The following is a 20815-nucleotide window of genomic DNA, read 5'->3' on the forward strand; positions in this document are numbered from 1 at the left end:
TGGCCAAAGTCCCTCCAAAGACTGTGAATCTTTGTCTTTAAAGTGGGGGAGGGGTTGCTTTAAAGGGAGGCTGGGAATGTAGCTGCTTTGGCAAAGTGTCAGACTAGCATACATGAGGCCCTGGGATCTGTCGCTAGGTTGAAGTTTCCCCCTAACTGAAATATTCCCTCCAGGAGGCAGGGAGAGGCTCACGAGATTCAGGTGGACAAACATCACATATCTGAGAAAGCAGAATGTTGCAAGGTTGGCTGTTGAAGGCCCCTCCCCAGCTTTATGGAAAAGCAGTAAAAGGCTGCCTAAGAAGGAGACTGACCTGCAGAGCTGCTGAGAGAAGACCTGTTGGGCTGTCTGCATAGTGTGCTGAGCACGGGGCGGGGAATGAAGCCCTCTTGGGTTGTGAGGGTTTTGTTTTGCTTCTTTTGGTTTTTTGAGACAGGGTTTTTAATGTCTAGCTCCAACTGTCCTGGAACTCACTCTGCAGACCAGGTTGGCCTCACAAAGATCCACCTGCCTATGCCTCCAGGGATTAAAGGTGTGAGCCATCACCGCCTGGCAAAGCAGCTGCTTTTGAGTCATTTCTATTCCTGGTAAGTAACCCCTCTCCCATATTCCTGCTCCAGTACAACTCATTGGTTCAGCAAATTGGACTTTTGGTGCTTGTCTTTCTTAGTCAAGGTTCCCATTGCTGTGATGAGACACTGTAAATAAAAGCAGCTTGGTGAGAAAAGGGTTTATCTGACTCATGGTTATGTTAAAGAATGTCAGGACAGGAACACAAATAGGGCATGAACCTGGAGGCAGGAGCTGACTCGGAGGCCATGGAGAGTGCTATTCACTGGCTTGCTCAACTTGCTTTCTTAAAGAATCTAGGACCATCAGCCCAGGGTGATGCCACACACAATGGGGAAGGCATCAATCACTAATTAAGAAAATGCTCTGCAGTCTTGCTTGCAGTCCAGTCTTCTGGAGGCATTTTTCTCAAATGAAGCTCCCTCCTCTTGATGACTCTGAGTCAAGGTGACATAAAACCTTCCAGCACAGTGCAGATGTTACTTAGTTTTTGATAGGTTCCCTTTCTGAGGGGAATGGAAATGTGTGTGCTATGTTTTCCCAGGAAAAGTATCTCACAGAACACCCCAGCATCTCATAAACCAGAAGGATCAGAAACTCAAGGTTATCCTTCATTAAAAATGGCATTCTAAACTTTGTCTCAAAACAAGCCACGAGTATTTAATAACAAATTTTAAACCAAAAAAAAAAATATAAATAAACATCAGAGCCGGGCATGGTGGCGCATGCCTTTAATCCCAGCACTTGGGAGGTAGAGGCAGGTGGATTTCTGAGTTCGAGGCCAGCCTGGTCTACAAAGTGAGTTCCAGGACAGCCAGGACTATACAGAGAAACCCTGTTTCGAAAAACCAAAATAAATAAATAAATAAACATTATTTGATAGTTATAGTGACTCAGAGATAGGTGATACTGTTATTGCTATTTTATAGGTTAAGAATTCTGGCTCAGGGTCCTGGCAAGGTGGCTCAGTGGGTAAAGGCACCTGCATCCAAGCCTGATGAACTGGGTGTTCCAAAGAACTGACTCTCCTCTAAGCTCCACGTGCGTGCACACACACACACATACATACATACATAAAATCTAATTTTAAAAATCTAATAAAAAGTAATCTGGGCTCGGGGAGTTAATGGAACCACCCTACAAAGTAAATCCTTTTCCTCTCCCTCACTGGTCCCCCTCTATCACTCCCAACTCCCCATGTTTGAAAATAGAGGAGTGTTAGTAAGCATCTCCCAAGATTCCATTTGTATCTTCCTCTCCTTCCAAGTTTTCAACCCATCAACCAGTAGGTAGTGGACTAGATCATTTGTTGGGTTCCTCTTTGCCTTCTACCCTTTAGACCATGTGCCTCCTTCTGTTGCAGAGTGGAACTGCAACAAGACCAAACTACCCAGCATCAGTGCTAATACCCTCTATAAAATTAGAAAAACAGGGGCTGGAGAGATGGCTCAGCGGTTAAGAGTGTTGACTGCTCTTCCTGGAGGTTCTGAGTTCAAATCCCAGCAACACAACCACATGGTAGCTCACAGCCACCTGTAAAGAGATCTGATGCCTTCTTCTGATGTGTCTGAAGACAGCTACAGTGTACTTACATCTAATAAATAAAAAAATAGTCAGGAAACTACAGCAGTAGGATTGCTTGAACCCAGGAGTTCCAAAGTTTGATATTAGCAACATAGTGAGACTTCATCTAAAAAATGACAACGATGGGTAGGGTGGGATGGGGCGGGGTGGGGCGGGGTAGAGGTGTCAGTGTAGTATGCTTGCTCAGCATACACAAGCCTTTGACAAAAGCAGAAAGCTAGGTTGTTTGGGTATACATGTATGTACACGTTAAGTACATAGAACATGGACACAGAGTATCAGAAAAAGAGAGGCATCAAACATGACTCTAAGGTGTCTGGGGACACTGGCAAGACACTGGCCCTGTATCAAGTTTGTGTTTGTCCTCATGCATGGACACTCCCTACACATTCCAAGACCAATCAAATGACTCCAGGATGCTGACAAGTGAATGATTCACGGCAGTTTCTGTAACTGATAGAATTACCTTGGAAAAGTCGTACTTGTTTTAAAATGCTCAAGAAAGAATTAATAATCTGTGTTGTTTCTCCCAAAGATCTTGGTGAATATGTACATATCTTAGTTGTGTTTTTCACATGCTCTAGTAATGGAAGGAAAAGGCATATATTATCACTGTGATTTAACAAACAGATTCTTCAAAGGATTTATGAAGTCTATTATTAGGCTTATGTTTTAAGCACTGGGGGCTGCTGAGATGGCTCAACAGGTAAAGGTGCTTGGTAACAGGCTGATGACTTCTGTTCAATCCTTGGTACCCATACTTAATTATCCTGTATATTCTATACTATGAGTGTCTCATGGCTAGGTATGTCTTCTCAGTTTCAAGAATCTGTCCCCTCAGAGTTCCAGACAAATCTTTTCCCTCACCTGACTGTATCCTAGAATTCCTCTCTCCCTATGGGAATTCCCATCTGCCTCAGCTAATAGGCCAGCAGCTTTTTATTGACAGGCAATGCTTCCATGCAGAACACAAAAGATTCTACATTTCTCCCTTTTAGTCCAATAAAAGGCTCTTTTTCTTTCAATAGTAAACTATGAGCAATAATAACAATTGTGAAAACTTATCAGATAAGATTTACATTCATAATGTTAGGTCCCTTAGTATTTGATAAACTTGGATAAAGTACTTTACTACTAATCTTATCTTGGTGAGTTCAGAGATCTGTACCTAAATCAATTTCTATCATAACTTGCATTACTAACCTAAAAAACATCTTCTTAGACCTTAAAACATTTTCTTAAATCCTAAACAACTTACACTTAATTGTGAGATTAACTGTTGGCTATTGGTGCCACTCACATGGCAGGGAAGGCTTTCCCTTAGTAAACCTTTTAAACCCTTAAGGCAGAGCTCCAGCAACAAGGCCTCTCCCCTAGACATCCCTAAAGTTCATAATGCTTTTCAGCCTCTGTAAAGGTCATAAAAGTCATCTCCAATCCTCCCTAGATTATGCTAATTTTAAGTGAAAAGTCAAAACCCACCAATCCCTGAGCTCCTCCAAGCTGAAGACTTGAAATCCCACATAGCCTCACCCTGGAAATCTCCATCCCAGAATAGGCCCTGCTTTCCCCCAGCCCTCCTACCTCATTCCCATCCCCCAAGAAACCATATAAGCCATGCCCTGTCCAGTCCCCTGCTGTCTGCTCCAGAAAGCAGAGGGCAGTCATCCCTGGATACATCCTTCCTTCCTCACCCTGGACCCTCCAATAAATCTCTTTCATGAGATTTGCAGCCTGGTGTGACTCATCAGGAGACCCAAAGAAGAGACGTGGAGAAGGGGCAGGGCTGAGGATCCTGAGCACCTCAGCTCAGCTGGGGTAACCTCCCTGGGAGCTGCAATGCCTCTGCTGAGAGCTGTGTGGTTCCTGGGCTCCCATGTCTCAGGATATCCTTCCCTTGGGACACTGTCCCAGCTCAGGACTTCCAAGTCCCAAGACATCTTCCCATTTAGGCACCAGGAAAATGCTAATGCAAATTTCTTGTGCTATGTCCTCAAAACAGAAGGCAATTGTGTCTGAAGGTCATGAAGACTTTGGTTTCTGATACTGCTGACATTTGGGGAAAAAATGCTTTTGTGAGCAGTAGGACTTGAGTAATACATTTTTTAAAACAAGAGAAAATTAAATTGTGGAATTCTTTCTTACATGTTCGTACAATGTGCACCTCATGCACTCATGAGCACAGTGGTCCATCAGAAGAGGATGTTGGAGTCCCTAGAACTGGAATTAAAGACAGTAATGAGCTGTCACATGGTTGCTAGAAATAGAATCAGTAATTGAGTGCTCTTAACTGTTGGGCCATTTTTCCATCCCACAGAAAAGAGTCTTAAATAATGAAGTGTCACATCTAAGTCGCACCTCTGTTGGTTTATTTTTTAAGGTAAGATCTCTAGCCCAGAATGGTCTTGAATTTCCCGTGTGGCCAGAGGCTGGATAGATAGATAGAAAATGATGTAGCCAGAGAGGCCTCCTCCTTGAATTTCTGACCCACCTGCCTCCACTCCCAAATTCTGAGGATATATATATATATACCTCCATGACTAGTTTGTTACTGGCAATGGGACCTAGGTCCTCAAATCTTGTTTTTCAGAGAGACTGACTTGCTATTTGAACACCTTTATTGCCTTGCTAAAAAGTTTAAGCTTGGAACTGGTGAGATGGCTCAACGGTTAAGAGCACTAACTGCTGTTCCAAAGGTCCCCGAGTTCAAATCCCAGCAACCACATGGTGGCTCACAACCATCCATAATGAGACATTACGCCCTCTTCTGGTGTGTCTGAAGACAGCTACAGTGTACTTACATATAACAATAAATAAATCTTTAAAAAGTTTAAGCTTAAATGTAGCATATATGTGTGGGTGTGTACACACAAAGGCTGTAAGAATGTATTGGGTGTCTTTCTCTGTCACTCTCCACCTCATTCTTTTGAGGCAGAGTGTCTTACTGAACCTGAACCTGAAAGCAAGCATGATCTCAAGCCTGTCTGTAGCCTCAGTACTGGGAGGGGAACAGACAGAAAGATAACTGGCATCTGCTGGGTATTAGCCCAGTTCCCCTCCCCCCAAAAAAGGGGGGTGGTGGGGACGGTGGTTGTGGGGGAAGGCAAGTACTATAATGAGCTGTAAGCCTAGTCCTAAACATCCATTTCTAACTTGTCTCCATGTTCTTGTTCCTTGTGTTAAAATAGCTAGAGTTAATTTAAGCTTGGTGTGAGATATTCTAGGATAGTAAAGTTCAGCAACACAAGGCTGGGGAGGTGGCTTAGGAGTTAAGAAATACTTGCTGCTTAACAATGAGGATTTGAGTTTAAATCCCAGCACTTAGGTAACAAGCCAGGCATGGTCTCAGGCATGCTGTAACCTCAGTGTTGTTGTGGGCCGAGACAAGAAGACAACTGGCATTTGCTGGATGCCAGGGCAGCCAAAAAATTTAAGTTTCAGGTTCAGGTTCAATCAGATACTCTGCCTCAAAAGAATAAAGTCAAGCTTGAGAAAGGCAGACACCCCATAAACTCTTATAGCCTTTGTGGGTACATACCTTCACATAGACACCACATTAAGCTTAAGCCCAGGTACAGTCATGTTCATACATACAGCAAGGCAATAAAGGTGCTCAAAGAGCAAATCAGTCTTTTCAGGAAAGTTAATTTTGAGCTAGTGATGTCTACTTGTGTACTACTGCTTGCTCTGAATTATGTCAATACAAGCATTCAAAGCCCAAAGAGATCTGAATTCTAAAAGGAATTCAATTTATTTGGGTATGGTGATGCACACCAGTGGTCTCAGGACTCAGGTAGACTCAGAAGCATCACTGTAAATTTGAAGCCAGCCTGAGCTACATACTGAACACTTGTCTCAACTCACGGACAGGGCTGAGAAGGCTCAGCAGATAAACACACTTGCTACCCCAACCCCGTGACCTGATTTTGATCAGCAGAACTCTGATAGTGGAAGGAGATAATTGTGTCTTGCAAGTTGTCTTCTGACTTCCCCATGCTTGTTGTAGCACACAAGGTATAGCCCTTACAAAATAAATAAATGTAAAAAAAAAAGAAGAAGAAGAAGAAGAAGAAGAAGAAGAAGAAGAAGAAGAAGAAGAAGAAGAAAAGGAGAGAACTCCTATTAGTACCTTTGAAAAGTTGAGATATAAAGATAATATGAACTAGTTAATGTGCATATATATATGTAAACATTATATACATACATATTCAAATACACTATAAATATGTTTTGTGTGTGTGTGTATTTGTGATTTTCAGAACTAAGATTGAAGCTACCCTTCGGCAGATAGAACGAAGTGGAAGTTTTGTGAAGTGGGTGTGGTGTAGCCAATCCTTTTTTTTTTTTTTTTTTTTCCCCTGAGTTCTTAATGAATAAAGCTGATGATATACTGGTTTAAGAATTGCAACCATCGGGGCTGGTGAGATGGCTCAGTGGGTAAGAGCACCCGACTGCTCCAGAGTTCAAATCCCAGCAACCACATAGTGGCTCATAACCATCCATAACAAGATCTGACGCCCTCTTCTGGAGTGTCTGAAGACAGCTACAGTGTACTTACATATAATAAATAAATAAATCAAAAAAAAAAAAAAAAAAAAAAGAATTGCAACCATAGTGCATGATAAGTTAATTGGTAATTATGGTTTGAGTCTATTTGCCTTTCAGAATAAAATTAGGAACAGTAAAACTGAAGGACTATGTAAATTAGCGGTTTTCAACATACAACTCTTTCATAGGGGTTGTATATCAGATATTCTGAACATCATATTTACATTACAATCCATAACAGTAGCAAAGTTACAGTCATGAAGTAGCAAAAAAGTCATTTTATGGTGGTGGGGGTCACAACAACATGAAGAATTGTATAAAGAGTCACAACATTAGGAAGGTTGAGAACCACCGTTGTAAACAAATACTCTTGTTTTCCTTAGCAATGGAGAAGATTATTCTGGTAAAGAAGAAAGAATCACCGGGGGCTGGAGAGATGGCTCAGCGGTTAAGAGCACCGGCTGGTCTTCCAGAGGTCCTGAGTTCAATTCCCAAAAAACACATGGTGGCTCACAACCATCTGTAATGGGATCTGATGCTCTCTTCTCGCGCGTCTGGAGACAGCTACAGTGTACTCATATAAATAAATGCCTCTAAGAAAAAAATCCAAAATAAAACAAAAACAAAAACAAAACAAAAAAACCTACCTAAAAAAAAAAAAAAAAAAAGAGTCACCCGAGGCTTTTTCTTGGAGAACTGAAGAGCAAGAACAGCCAAAGCTGACTAGGAATCAGTGTTGTGTGTCTAATGATCTCTCTCTACTGTCATTAACGATTTTTAAACTTCTGTACTGGATTTGTAAAAGCTTGAAAAAATTTTTTTTCGAGACAGGGTTTCTCTGTACAGCCCTGGTTGTTCTGGAACTCACTCTGTAGACCAGGCTGGCCTCAAACTGAGAAATCTGCCTGCCTCTGTCTCCCAGGTGCTGGGATTAAAGGTGTGTGCCACCACTGCCTGGCTGTCATTGACTTTCTAAAACTCTCAGCCTTATAACTGTTCTTTCATGTGTTTAAATAATTGTTTGCATGCATTTCTTTTCCTTTGGGTATCCTGCAGCCCAGGCTGGCTTCCAATTCAGTAGGTAGCCTAGGCTAGCCTTGCACTTTCTGATTCTTCTTCCTTTCACTTCTAAGTACTGAGGCTGCAGTACTAAGTTGCACACCCAGCCCTAAAAAGAAACTTCTTGGGGAAGGGGACTTATATAAGCTAAGAGTGATGGAGGTAGCGGTGGTGGTGGCACTCATAATGTCAGGAATTCTGGGGACAATGGAAGCGTAAGGCAACAGGAGAGTGCAGTGGGTTCTGTTTTGTTTTCACCTTGTAACAGGTAACTAAAAACTTACTGGAGGCCAGCACTCTGAAAAGTGCTGGAGGATGAAAAGTATGCAACCCTATAGGTGGAACAACAATATGAACTAACCAGTACTCCAGAGCTCGAGTCAGCCATCATTGGGAAGAGAGGCCCCTTGGTCTTGCAAACTTTATATGACGCAGTACAGGGGAATGCCAGGGCCAAGAAGTGGGAGTGGGTGGGTAGGGGAGCAGGGCGGGGGGGGGCATAGGGAACTTTCGGGATAGCATTTGAAATGTAAATAAAGAAAATATCTAATAAAAAAAGAAAAGAGAAGAGAAGAAAACAAAAGTATGCTTGAAGCAGATGCCAAGATGCTATGCAAAGGCAGAGACTCTTCTAACTCAAACATGAGGCTCTGAGGCTGAGCTTCCCGGCGGCCCTGTGTGCTGGGAATTCTGATACATATTCCAGAAATGAGTCAAGTCATGGAGAAGGCATGATTTCAGCATAAGCAAATTCATGTATTTAACTTAATTTTTACCCCGTCTTGCTTAGAAAATAATTATATAAGTGGTGTGTGTGTGTGTGTGTGTGTGTGTGTGTGTGTGTGTGTGTGTGCGCGCGCGCGCGCGCGCGTGTTTAAAAATGTCTTCCCGCCCGGCAGTAGTGGCGCACGCCTTTAATCCCAGCACTTGGGAGGCAGAGGCAGGTGGATTTCTGAGTTCAAGGCCAGCCTGGTCTACAGAGTGAGTTCCCGGATAGCCAGGGCTACACAAAGAAACCCTGTCTCGAAAAAACAAACAAACAAAAAACCAAAAAACAACAACAAAAAAAGTCCTCGCAAAAAGCCTTTATTTCCCTTTCTCATCGCCCATCCTGCCTGCTTGTTGAGAGGAGAAAGCGGACATTCATCCTCCGACCGGCAGGGGGCGATAGGCCGCGCACCTTGAGGTCTCCAGCCACTCTTTCTCACGTCGCTTGCGTGCTGGCGGTGCTACATACTGCGCATGCGTACGTGACTCCGGTCTTTTTTCCCCTAGCGCGGCCGACTCTGCAGGTCTGCGTGGAGCCGCGGTTGCGGGTCTCTGTTCCGCAGGATGGTGAGTGGGCATCTGGGTCTCAGGCCCGCGCGTGCACCGGGGCGCCCCCTCCTCTCGCGGATGCCCGCTCGGGGGCGACTCGCGCGACCCGGGGGGCAGATGGCATCCGATTCCCGGCTCTGCGGCCGCCGTTCCAGCGTGGCCTAATGGCTGCCGGGTGCGAGCCGGGGGAGGGGCGCGGCGGAGGGTGCCCGGGACGCGGCTTCCGAGACGGGCCGCCGGCCGCAGGCGTCTCCCTCCGGGCCGAGCTGCGGAAGCCCGAGTCCCTCGGCCTCGCACGGAGCGCTGAAGCCGGGAGTGGCTGTCAGTGGAGGCCGTGGCGCTGCTGCGTCCGGGAAGGGATGTGGCGGCCCCGGGCTCTTCCTGATGAGAGTATGGCCGTTTTCAGAGATTTGCTGAGGTCGGACATGAGAGGTGGGGTGCAGCTCTTCACTAGCGGGGAGTAATTGCAGATCGTACTTTGCCTGTGGAGCCCACTTTGGGCAGGGAGGAAGTGAGCGCCGCTCGGTGAGGTGTGTCGTTGTCGGCACAGCTTGGCTACGGTGTAGGTGATACATCCCGGAGGTTTGGCGTAGGGATCGATCAGTGGTACAGGACATGAAAGATTGTTTAAAGGCAATACGAAAATGTCTTTGTACCTGCAAGTGTAGTAAGGAGCCTGCAGTTGTGGATGGAGCGGCCCGAGGCTTGGGTCGGGGCCCTATTCCGTTCAGCCATCTTTATGTTTTCTGAGGCTTAGTTGGGTGTGTTTGGCAAAGAGAATCACTGCAGCAGCAGTTCTCCATCTGGTTCTCCACCCGTCAGATATATTTATTACAATTAATGACTACAAAACTACAATTACGAAGCAGCCATGAGATTTATGGTTTGGGGAGGGGTCACCGCAGCACGAGGAACTAACCTATTAAAGGTTGAGGAGTACTGCACTACAGCGACTCTTGTTTCCTGTCAGCTTAGAAACGTGCTATAGAAGTTGACAGTTGGTAATAATTCGCTTTTGAAGCTTGGGCATGATATTGTTACATGGTTAAATAAAAAAATACAGACCAAAACCCAGGTGGTTCTTACCTATTAATTCAGTGCTCAGAAGCTACCAAATACTAGGGCATCTTGGGCTACATAGTGACAGTCTGTCTCAAAAGACAAAAAGTCATGGGATGAAACAATTAGCAAAGCCCTGATAATGTGTGGTTTTTTTGTTTTGTTTTTTTTTTAAAGGGGTTTGTGAAAGTTGTCAAGAATAAGGCCTACTTTAAAAGGTACCAAGTGAGATTCCGGAGGCGGCGAGGTATGAACAGCTTTTCCTGTTTTCGCTTCTGGAGAATGGGCTTCGCAGTGGAACATTCCCTGGTTAAATTTGTTTTCCCTTGCAGAGGGTAAAACTGACTACTATGCTCGGAAACGATTGGTGATCCAGGACAAGAACAAATACAACACACCCAAATACAGGATGATCGTTCGTGTAACTAACAGAGACATCATCTGCCAGGTGGGTTACATCCAAGACTTGAGCAGTGTGAGCAGGTCCCCTCAACTCTTCTAGTAACTTTGGGAGAGACAATTTTCCTGTGTCAGTAGATTTCAGTTGGGGAGAGCGGGTTTGGAAATCCTGACTGCTTAATTTCCATGATCGAATTTGGGAGAAGGACTGGAAAGTCTGTTTTTGTGAATAGTCTTCCAATTACCTTCATCTGCCCTGCACTAACTCCTGGTTCTTACTTTATGGGCTTGTGTGCCATTTTACTGATTTAAAAGGCTGGTAATAGGCTGATAGGACTCTTGTTGCCAGGCGAGGTGGCTCGTCCTGTCATCCCAGCATGACAAGCTATTTCTGTTTACTGTTTGAAATATGTTTTAAAATACACACTTTGAAAGCCCTTTAAAAAAAATGGCAGTCTCTGTATTCAGGGCTTTTACAATTTGCTAGTCAGGAGACGGGTGCACTTGCTTTTTGTGAATTTGTTAACTGAAGGTGGGGTTGTCTGATGTTCTGATAATTAAGGATGAAGTGTCTAAGACGTGGTTAAATTGAGCTCAAAAGATACTTAAAGTGGGACTTGACTTTGAGGGAGGGGACAGAAACAGGGTTATTTAATTAACCAGGCTGGCCTTGAATTCACAGCTCTGCCTGCCTCTGCCTCCCCAGGGCTTGGATTAAAGGTGCCCTTTTTTGAGATGGGGTTCTACTGTATGACCCTGGCTGACCTGTTATTCTTTGTAGACCAGGCCAGCCTTGAAAGAAATCTGCTTGACTTTAACATTTTTGGAATCTTGCAATATACCCATGAGCTCAGGCCCTATTCTGAGATATTCCCCTGCCCAGTTTGTTGACTTCTAAAGGCACCTATGATTTCACCAGCTCACCCACCTTAAATAATTCGTTCAGTATTTAGAAAGAGCTATTATAATTGAGTTCTAACATGCCGTGTGTATCTTAACCATACCTTCCCCTAAACCACCGTGTAGTTGATGCCCACACAGATTAGTGTTGCTTGAGTTGTCTCTTCTTCCCACGGCTTGTTAAAAGGCACGTAGGTGGGACAAGTACCGAAGCATTGATAGAACAAATTAATAACCTGGTTTTTCCCATTGCAGATTGCATATGCCCGTATAGAAGGGGATATGATCGTCTGTGCAGCATATGCACATGAACTTCCAAAATACGGTGTGAAAGTTGGCCTGACAAATTATGCTGCAGCCTATTGCACTGGCCTGCTGCTGGCCCGCAGGGTATGTATACAATATCTTCAATAAGGTGCCTATGGATTCAAAAAAACACCAGCTATTTGCTTGTGGCTTGCAAAGTCATCAGCAGGGAACATGGTTTTGTCAGTCTGGGAAGCAGTTGTTTGTCATTTTGGGGTCATTGTAGGCAAGTTGTTTAGATAGGCAGCAAAACCCAGGTACCTATATAAAGACTGAAGAAATGTAGGAGTCAAATTGTTAGATTGTTGTAACATGAAGTACATTTAGTGGCTTGACTGTACTGAAACTGTTTATGTTGACTTCTCTGTTCATAGCTTCTGAATAGGTTTGGCATGGACAAGATCTATGAAGGCCAAGTGGAGGTGAATGGAGGTGAATACAATGTGGAAAGCATTGACGGTCAGCCTGGTGCCTTCACTTGCTATCTGGATGCAGGTCTTGCCCGAACTACAACTGGCAATAAAGTTTTTGGGGCCCTGAAGGGAGCTGTGGATGGAGGCTTGTCTATCCCTCATAGGTAATAGATAGTATTTAAAATTTCTGTCATGACTCCACTATTTCCTACTGGTTACTCATTGACTAGCAGTTATTCAGTGCCTGTTCTATGTCGTTACTCTTGTACAAGGAACTTGTATTAGGGAACTATGGGTGATCTTCCAGCCTGTCTCCTGAGTGCTAGGATTAAAGTTGTATAGCACTACCCCCTGGCCCTGTGCATTTGCCAGTCAAAGTTCATTTACTGGGTTAGGAGAAAATGGGGCTTCTAGAATAAAACATTTAGAGACAAAAGCCTGAGATTTATAAGCTTTTCAGTCATTAAGATTGCTGAATATTAGAAATGAAGTTGTTGCATGCATCAGAGTTGATGCATTTTTGTTGTAGATAGCATATTGACTAACTTAAGTTTTCATAAATTTCTTTTTGAACATCCTCATTGTGGTTTAGACAAATCACTAACTCATTCTAGCTACCACTGAGAAGTAAGTATTTAAGGGATGGCTTTTGAACTGCCTCCTGTGCCAAAGGGCAGGGAAACCTGTGAAAGGAAGCTCTAGCTCTGGATGCTTGGGATCAATAGGGTGGCTACAGCACAGGAGTTTTGGGACACCCTGGGCAGTGCAGACTTGAGGAAGGTGAAAAGCAAGTGTGTTTATGGTGGGTTTTTTTATCTTGTACAATTCAGAGATGAGCTGCTAATGATGATACCACACTAACTGAGCAGTTAGTAGTTGGTCCTTTGGTTGCATATGATGTAATCATTGTTTCAAGACGGGACTGAAGGCGGCTCCTGAAGTGAGTTCCTGGGTGTTGTAATTTCTTGTCTGTATACTGACATGAAATTTTCATCTTAGTACCAAACGATTCCCTGGTTATGACTCTGAAAGCAAGGAGTTCAATGCAGAGGTACATCGGAAGCACATCATGGGTCAGAATGTGGCCGAATACATGCGCTACCTAATGGAGGAAGATGAAGATGCGTACAAGAAACAGTTCTCTCAGTACATCAAGAACAACGTAACTCCAGACATGGTAAAAATTTACCTGAACATGATATTCACTTACAAAAACTGCTTATTTTAGTGGTTGTAGTCTTTTTATTTCATTTTGCAAAATGGAAGGTTGGATGTGGCTTTGTAGGTAGATGTAGGTAGGCTACTAAGCAGCTACTGCTTTTGAGTGAAGTTAGCATATTGGTCAGGCAGGAGGAGGATTTGTTTTAGATGCTGATAAACATGGACTTCTAAAGTCTCCGTGTAGTAGGAATGGTTCCTGCATTGCCTGCTGTATCTTGCTGGTCAGATTTCTGTGCAAACTCGATCACTAGCTCTGCATAATGTGGCAGCAGCTAAGGGAACCAGGTTTGCTAGAATAATTGTGACAGCAATGTACCAACCTCAGAAGCTACTGAGGGGTGCCCATTCTGTCACAGTACAGCCCCCCCTCTTTTTTTTTAAATGGCTACTTTATAAGAGATTTAACTTCGATTTGTGCAGTAAAGTTTTGCCCTGGCTGTCCTGGAACTCACTTTGTAGACCAGGCTGGCCTTGGAAATCAGAGATCCGCCTGCTTCTGTTGGGATTAAAGTTGTGCGCCACCACTACCCAGCTTTGGGGGTGAGGTTGGGGAAACCAAGCCTCACTCCTCCTGGATTTGTCTAGGGACTTGATATTCCACCAGGGCCACCATCGAATTTAACACAGTCCTGACTTAAAGGCGTGAGTTACCATGCCCTACTGTGGTTTTAGAGTTTATTGAAATCCTCTGGGGCTCTACCAGTTGTTTGTAAGGAGTAGGGGTGGAGGAAGTAATTGAGTTTGATACTGGAATCTATCCGCTCTAGAGTTTCCTCTCTGAAGTATAGGGTGGAAAGCACTCTCTGTGGACTGTGCTTTGTTCTGGACATAATCTTACACTAAACTCAGTTTGAGCCTTTATGAAAGGAAGCCATGAACAGTGGTTTTACTTCAGGCTGTGTACACTTCACTTTTCTTTCTGGGTCTTATACTGACCTCCTCCTGCTGTGCTTGCTCAGAGCTTGAGGCTCAGGGTTTTCTGTGGAGTGAAGCCTCTGCTCGGCCTCTGAGCTTCCATCCTGTAGTTCATTTTATCTGGAGTGTTCTGGGTAGCTGCTGAAATCTCCTGCAGACTTAATGTGAAGCTGTTTGAAAGAACTGGGTGGTTTGACTTGCAGTTTTCAGGCTGTATGATAGAGGGATGAAGAACATTCTGTCTTCCTGAGTACTGGGATTACAGGCTTGAGTGAGTGCACTTCCCGGGCCTTGTCTCTTAGGGTTAGGAGGGGATTGAAATAGTTGGGTTCTGCAGTGCAGTAGATGTTTCTGAATTAATTCCTCTCTTCCACCTCCTCCATGTTGAAATGAATTAGTTTAGAAAACTGGATTACAGTCCCAGTCACTTTAATAAGAGCTTGCAGGGAATCAACCTCTTGGGCATTCCTGTTTTTTTGTTTGTTTTTCGAGACAGGGTTTGTCTGCATAGCACTGGCTGTCCTGGAACTCACTTTGTAGACCAGGCTGTCCTCAAACTCAGAAATCTGCCTGCCTCTGCCTCCCAAGTGCTGGGATTAAAGGTGTGCACCACCATGCCTGGCTTTATTTAGCATTCTTGTTCTTGAGCACCTATTACACTTCAGGGGATTACAGCCTTGAATTTAATTTTTTAAAACAAACTTGAGAATCAAAGATTCCAGTAACAAAATCTAATCAGATAGCTGCCACATACTAAAATTAGCAAGGGTATAGTATGTCTCCGGTGCTGAGAATTGCTTTAAAAGGCCTGTCACATAAGAGGGAATGTAAATCTTGGATATATGGGGTGATAAAAGAAATTGCTGTTACCTAGTTTGGTGGGGTAAGCCCCTCTCATGCCCTTGCTCTCACTTGTTGGTGTGTCTTTATCCCTGTATAGTTCACATCTTTTAGGTGTGCACCTTCTCTTGAAAGAATTTAGGTCAGGCAGTAGACTATAGAGTATGGTGTAGTTGTACAAAAATGGGTTTGTGGTCCTCGGGAAAGCATGCAGGTATTCATCCTAAACAGTGAGATGTAAGAAAAGGGTGGGCTACACTTGGGGATATAAGGAGGTAATACTGGCTTAGTTAGGGTCCTTTGAGAACTGAACGCAGACGGCGCTGTACCTGTAGGGCACGTGAAATGAAGGCAAATACTGTTTGCTCTACTTTCTTCCAGATGGAGGAGATGTATAAGAAGGCTCATGCTGCTATCCGAGAGAATCCAGTCTATGAGAAGAAGCCCAAGAGAGAAGTGAAGAAGAAGAGGTGTGTGGTTTACCATTCTCTAGGAAAGAAACCCGCTGCATCTTGCTGGTCAGATTTCTGTGCACTTGAGCAAACTCGATCACTAGCTCTGCATAATGTGGCAGCAGCTAAGGGAACCAGGTTTGCTAGAGTAATTGTGGTGACAGCAATGTACCAACCTCAGAAGCTACTGAGGTGCCCATTCTGTCACAGTACAGTCCTGCATGGTTTCTTTTTAGCTACCTATAGAGGAACCTTTCTTAGCCTGCCTGAATTCATTACATTTCTGCCTCTACCTGACAATGTGAATACTGGGCTTATAGTGTGATCCATCATGCTGAGATAGACTTGAGTTTGATGGCGTAAACAATAAGAATATAGCTGTTGCACCGGGATTAGAACTTAATGTAGGTACTTAGGTTGAATTGCCACAAGTTCAAAGCCAACTAAAGGATATATAGGAAAACATATATATATATATATATATACACACATATATCTTCAGATAAGGAGATTTTTCAACCTCTATCCAATTAAAAAGGTTTTGTCTTTTTTTTTTTTTTTTTTTCAGTTGAACTTGAGAGAGATTCCTGTCTTATTCCTTACTTTGTTTTGTAGGTGGAATCGTCCCAAAATGTCTCTTGCCCAGAAGAAAGACCGGGTTGCTCAAAAGAAGGCAAGCTTCCTCAGAGCTCAGGAAAGGGCTGCTGAAAGCTAAAGCAGTTTTCTATGAAGATTTTTTCATAAAGACAATAAACATATTGATCAAGCAGCTTTTTCTGTGTTAAGCTGTTATTAATGAGACTATATGAAATAGTGTGAAATTACAAAAGCAAAGGAGTAAAGAGTTTATTTTACCTTTTCTGTTGCACCATGACCTGCCTCTGGTGGGATTAAGGGCAAGTATTACCATACCTAGCTGAGAGTCTTTTTTTCCAGGAAAAGCCAGCTTACATGGGTTCCTGCAAAGCTCATGAGTGTTTCTTGGGTTTCTAGTCTTCCTGGAAGGAGTCCTTGTTTTTCAGATTTTCAGATCTGGTAATTAGCAGCATGATCATCAGGACATTTATTACAATCAGATGGTGGGAAGAAAGTATCTCAAGATCAGTCTTGGAAGTGAGCAACTGGTGCTAATCCATGGCTTTAAAGATTTGAGAACAGTGGTGAGATTTGGTTTGCGGAGAAAGGGGGGGCCTAGGGCGTTTCATTTTTATGATACATGCCAGACGTGAATGCATAGGAAAATAACTTGGAAAGGTCAAATATTAAACCTTGAATATCAGGTTCATGTGGGAAAGCATTAGGTGCTTATGCCTCTTAAGAAATAGCCCTTCATCCCAGAAGGAGCAAGAATTGTCTTCCCGACTTATTCCAGTCTTGACTCAGCTGAGGTAGTATGCATCTTTATCACCTTTTCCTCAGTGTCAGGCTCTGTGGTACTGGGGCTACATAACATACATCAGGAAAACAGTTAACTGCTTATCTACATCCCCAGCAAAGATGATGTATATTGCCTGGATGATACTAAGATGAACCTATCAGAGCTTCAAGATAATGAATTTCAGTCACAGTGATAACTGCATGCTAACTTCAGCATGTAGAATATATGCTGAAGCTAAAAGCCATTCCATGGTTGACTCCATCTGAAGTTAAAATGTGTAAGTATACAGTAAATCATGCTATATTAACTGAGCTTTTTAATAAATGAGTCATTTGAGTTTTACCTGTGGCATTCTTAATTTGTGTTAATGTGCAAAGTTTTACCATGCTAAAACATTAGTAAATTCATGTATAAATTTCTTTGTTTAAACAGCAGCTTCAATGCAAACAATGTCCAGCAATTGGATTGGCTAACATCTACAGAACACTCACTGTTTATGGAATGAGGATTTTCACAGCATTAATTTTTTTTTTTTTTAAGTCAAAATAGTTAACAGTGAACTTGTAAAAGGGCAGGGATGAGTTTTGGACATCTCTTGGCCCTACACCTGCCATAACATGCATTTAAGATGATGACTCCATAGGCCTGGGGGGCAGAAGCCATTCTTTTAAATGCTCAAAATCATACGTAGATTCTCAATTATGGCAGTAGTCCAAATGAACTAAGAGTCATTTGTGTAGGAAATTTTCTTCCACAATAACGTTTTTAGGTTATTTAATATCAAAGAATGTTCCATTTCCATTTGATTTGCTGTGACTTTGAGAGCAATACAAGAATAAAGCTGCTTTTCTAATTCTTCCCGAATTTCACTGGGAGCACCATGCAGTAGGTAGTCTTTGAGTAACTGACAGGCTTTTGCCAAGTTTGGTTGTATTACTTCTGAAGTGCACTTCATTGTGCTCAGGTCACAGCTAGTTCTACAGTCTGTACCGTAGACACAGTCCAGGTCAGACTCACAGTGGCGGTCCTTAATAAGTTCCTTTAGGTTTGTCTCTGGCACAATTTTTCTCATATCCACCATTTTCAAGTCATACTTCTCATTATATCCTAGGTTTTTGGCACTGGTGTCACACATGAGAAAGTTTCCATAGGGGCCATGGAAAACATCCTCTACAAATTCTAGAAGTCCTATGGCTATCTTGGCCTTTCTGGGCCACGATGGTGTGAACAACTGATCCATGCTCCTTCTGAACCCAGATGGAATAAAAAGTTCCATAACCCATGGAAGACTTATTCCATACAGAGAGGTATATTCAACACTTTCCATCACGTAGAGATCACCACAGAATCCCATTAGTTTGGGGGTATGTTCTTTATCTTGAAGTATCACCATCAGGAGAAACTCGTTCAACTGAAGAAGTGCCCATGCTGACTTGGCTTCTCCTAGGGAGACCTGGCCATCTCTGTCTCCATCAGCCACTGTCAAGATGAGGTTAACCAATTCAGAGAGGTTTCCTTGATCACCTAATTTTGCCTGTCAAGATAAGAATTTGTTGAGTTACACAGAGGAAACTAGAATTAGGATTCAAGGCCAAGTAAATCCAAGTCTAGAGTTCTATGTGTGAGGGTCCTGAATTTAACTTCTAGTCCAAAAGAAAACAAAAAGCATCTGTAAAAGAATTAGTTCTAGGTCACACCACAGTGCTAGCAGTGCCTTGCCACTGAATAAAAACTTTTTTTTTAATAGAAAAACATTAAGAATGTCTGTGTGCACATGGTGTACTATGATCAGCGGTGTAGGTGGGTGTTGGACAACTTGTAGAAATCAAGTTACATAGTAGAAGTCCCTCTTTCTACCATGCGGGTTCTGGAAATGAAATTGTAGTTAATGCACTTGAGTGGCAAGTGAATTTTCTCAGCCATTTTCCTAGAATAAAAAGTAAATTATTCTAGTACTATTTTTGTTTTTGTGTGTTTAAGTGTTCTTTCTTTTGGTCAAATGTAGCCCAAAGAGACTAAACCAAACTCCTGATTCTCTTGCTTCTGCTTTTGAAGACCTGGGATTATAGGTGTGCACCACAATGGAATTTAAATTTCAAGTCCAATGTAATGGTGCACACCTGTAATTAATCCTGGCTACTCAGAAGGCTGAGATAAGAGGATACCAATTCAAAGCCAGCTGTTTCAAAATCAGTTAAATAAATAAAAAATGAAAAGAATGGGCTAGAGATAAAGTTTAGTGATCTTGGTTTGTTCCCCATGTAAGAGGAGAGGAATGGATGGGAGTCCAGGGAGATAGAGTAGACTCATTTTATTTCACTATTTTGGTTTCAGATTTATCTATTGATTGATTTATGCACATGATGTCACATTGTCATCCAGGCTGGCCTGTAACTCACTATATGGTCTCAAACTTCGGTCTTCGAAGCACCTGAGATTACAGCAGTAAGGCATTGTGCCTGGCTCTGCATCAGTCAAAATGTACAGCAATCTAATACCCCTCAATTTTATTAATAGCTATTTTAAATAAAAAAGCTTAATATCCTCCAATTTTTCGCTTTCCCTGAATCATTTCTTCCAGATAGAGTCTCTGATGGAAGTAAAAGAATGTCAACAATATGAGGTTCTGCCAGTCCCTCTGTAAGGACGAAGCTTCATTTGGAGATGTAATATTAGATACACTCACCTTAAAGAGACTGTACACCATTTCTTTGAATTTCTGTACAGTAGTTCCCCTGGTTGGTTTATCAAATAGCACTATTTCTTTTCTTGGCTCCAGTTCAGTTCCAAAATCAAGATGAAGAGCTTGTTCCATTTGACACTTCACAACACCTGGTAGATTATCCCAAACTCCTAAATACATCTTTGTGAAGAAAAGTGATAAGTTATGCATCATATGAAAGGAGGCTGCACAAAGCACACAGTGGAATTTTTCAGGTCCTCTACAAAACATAAGCACTGGACCTCTCAGCTAGATCTGTGACTTTATTTTTACATTTTTGAGACAGTCCATTGTGTAGTCCGTACTCAAATCTTCCTGCCTTAACCTTCTGGGTATACACTAGCATACTCAGCCCCTGACTTTATTTCTGAATGCAAATCTGAAGTATTTTCAAAGTATTTTTCCTTAAATGACTTTTAAAAGATGAACATAGGGTTGAGAGATGGCTTAGTGGTTAAGAGCACTGACTTCTCGGGGCTGGTGAGATGGCTCAGTGGGTAAGAGCACCCAGCAACCACATGGTGGTTCATAACCATCCATAACAAGATCTGACGCCCTCTTCTGGAGTGTCTGAAGACAGCTACAGTGTACTTACATATAATAAATAAATCTTTAAAAAAAAAAAAAAAAAAAAGCACTGACTTCTCTTCCTGAGTTTAATTCCCAGCAACCACATGGTGGTTCACAACCATCTATAATGATATCCGATGCCCTCTTCTGATATGTCTGAAGACAGCAACAGTGTACTCATATACATAAAATAAATAATTAGAAAAAAAGATGAACATAATGCATACCTAAATACAGTTTTTTTGTTTTGTTTTTGGTTGTTTTTTTTGTTTTGTTTTGTTTTTCTGTTTTTCAAGGCAGGGTTTCTCTGTATAGCCCTGACTGTCCTGGAACTTAGGCCAGGCTGGACTTGAACTCAGAAATCCGCCTGCCTCTGCCTCCCAAGTGCTGGGATTAAATGCGCCACCACTACCGGGCTCTCAACACAGTTTTGCTTTTTTGGTTTTTTTTTTTTTTGTTTTTGTTTTTTTTTTGGTTTTTTGAGACAGGGTTTCTCTGTATAGCTCTGGCTGTCCTGGAACTCACTTGCTAGACCAGGCTGGCCTCAAACTCAGAAATCCGC

The 20815-nt window shown here is 42.7% G+C and overlaps 2 protein-coding genes and 3 non-coding genes across 6 annotated transcripts in view; 4 read left to right on the forward strand and 1 right to left on the reverse strand.

Moving 5' to 3' along the window:
* The first annotated feature begins 9008 nt into the window (after positions 1-9008).
* On the forward strand, positions 9009-16354 carry Rpl5 (ribosomal protein L5). Of its 2 annotated transcripts, none has more exons than XM_021210495.2 (8): positions 9009-9096; positions 10315-10384; positions 10470-10585; positions 11692-11826; positions 12117-12319; positions 13155-13332; positions 15513-15601; positions 16199-16354. In XM_021210495.2, exons 1-8 carry the CDS (start codon positions 9094-9096, stop codon positions 16296-16298), a joined length of 894 nt encoding a protein of 297 aa, XP_021066154.1. In that variant the 5' UTR covers positions 9009-9093; the 3' UTR covers positions 16299-16354. The 2 variants fall into 2 exon arrangements, with proteins under 2 accessions (XP_021066154.1, XP_029401023.1); XM_029545163.1 differs by having other exon boundaries at positions 15516-15601.
* Positions 12995-13088, forward strand: LOC115065338. The gene has a single exon (XR_003845114.1). It is a non-coding gene; the product is annotated as a small nucleolar RNA SNORD21 (small nucleolar RNA).
* Positions 13609-13739, forward strand: LOC115065238. Its single transcript, XR_003845035.1, has one exon. It is a non-coding gene; the product is annotated as a small nucleolar RNA SNORA66 (small nucleolar RNA).
* LOC115065237 lies at positions 15669-15800 on the forward strand. The gene has a single exon (XR_003845034.1). It is a non-coding gene; the product is annotated as a small nucleolar RNA SNORA66 (small nucleolar RNA).
* The window catches only part of Dipk1a (divergent protein kinase domain 1A), a 66825-nt gene continuing 62353 nt past the window's right edge, over positions 16344-20815 (reverse strand). Inside the window, exons 4-5 of the mRNA XM_021210492.1 lie at positions 19648-19824; positions 16344-18495 (exon numbers count right to left, since the gene is read on the reverse strand). Of these exons, the coding sequence (XP_021066151.1) occupies positions 17683-18495; positions 19648-19824 (990 nt within the window). The 3' untranslated portion in view covers positions 16344-17682. The remainder of the gene's footprint in view (positions 18496-19647; positions 19825-20815) is intronic.

This window comes from Mus pahari, chromosome 13 (assembly GCF_900095145.1).
Source record: "Mus pahari chromosome 13, PAHARI_EIJ_v1.1, whole genome shotgun sequence".
NCBI classification, from domain to species: Eukaryota; Metazoa; Chordata; class Mammalia; order Rodentia; family Muridae; genus Mus; species Mus pahari.

What these genes read in the sequence shown, in the direction of transcription:
- Rpl5 (XM_021210495.2), top strand. An exon ending in ACAGAGACATCATCTGCCAG is followed by an intron (nt 10,586 to 11,691) that starts GTGGGTTACATC and finishes TTCCCATTGCAG; the next exon opens with ATTGCATATGCCCGTATAGA. An exon ending in AGAGAAGTGAAGAAGAAGAG is followed by an intron (nt 15,602 to 16,198) that starts GTGTGTGGTTTA and finishes TTTGTTTTGTAG; the next exon opens with GTGGAATCGTCCCAAAATGT.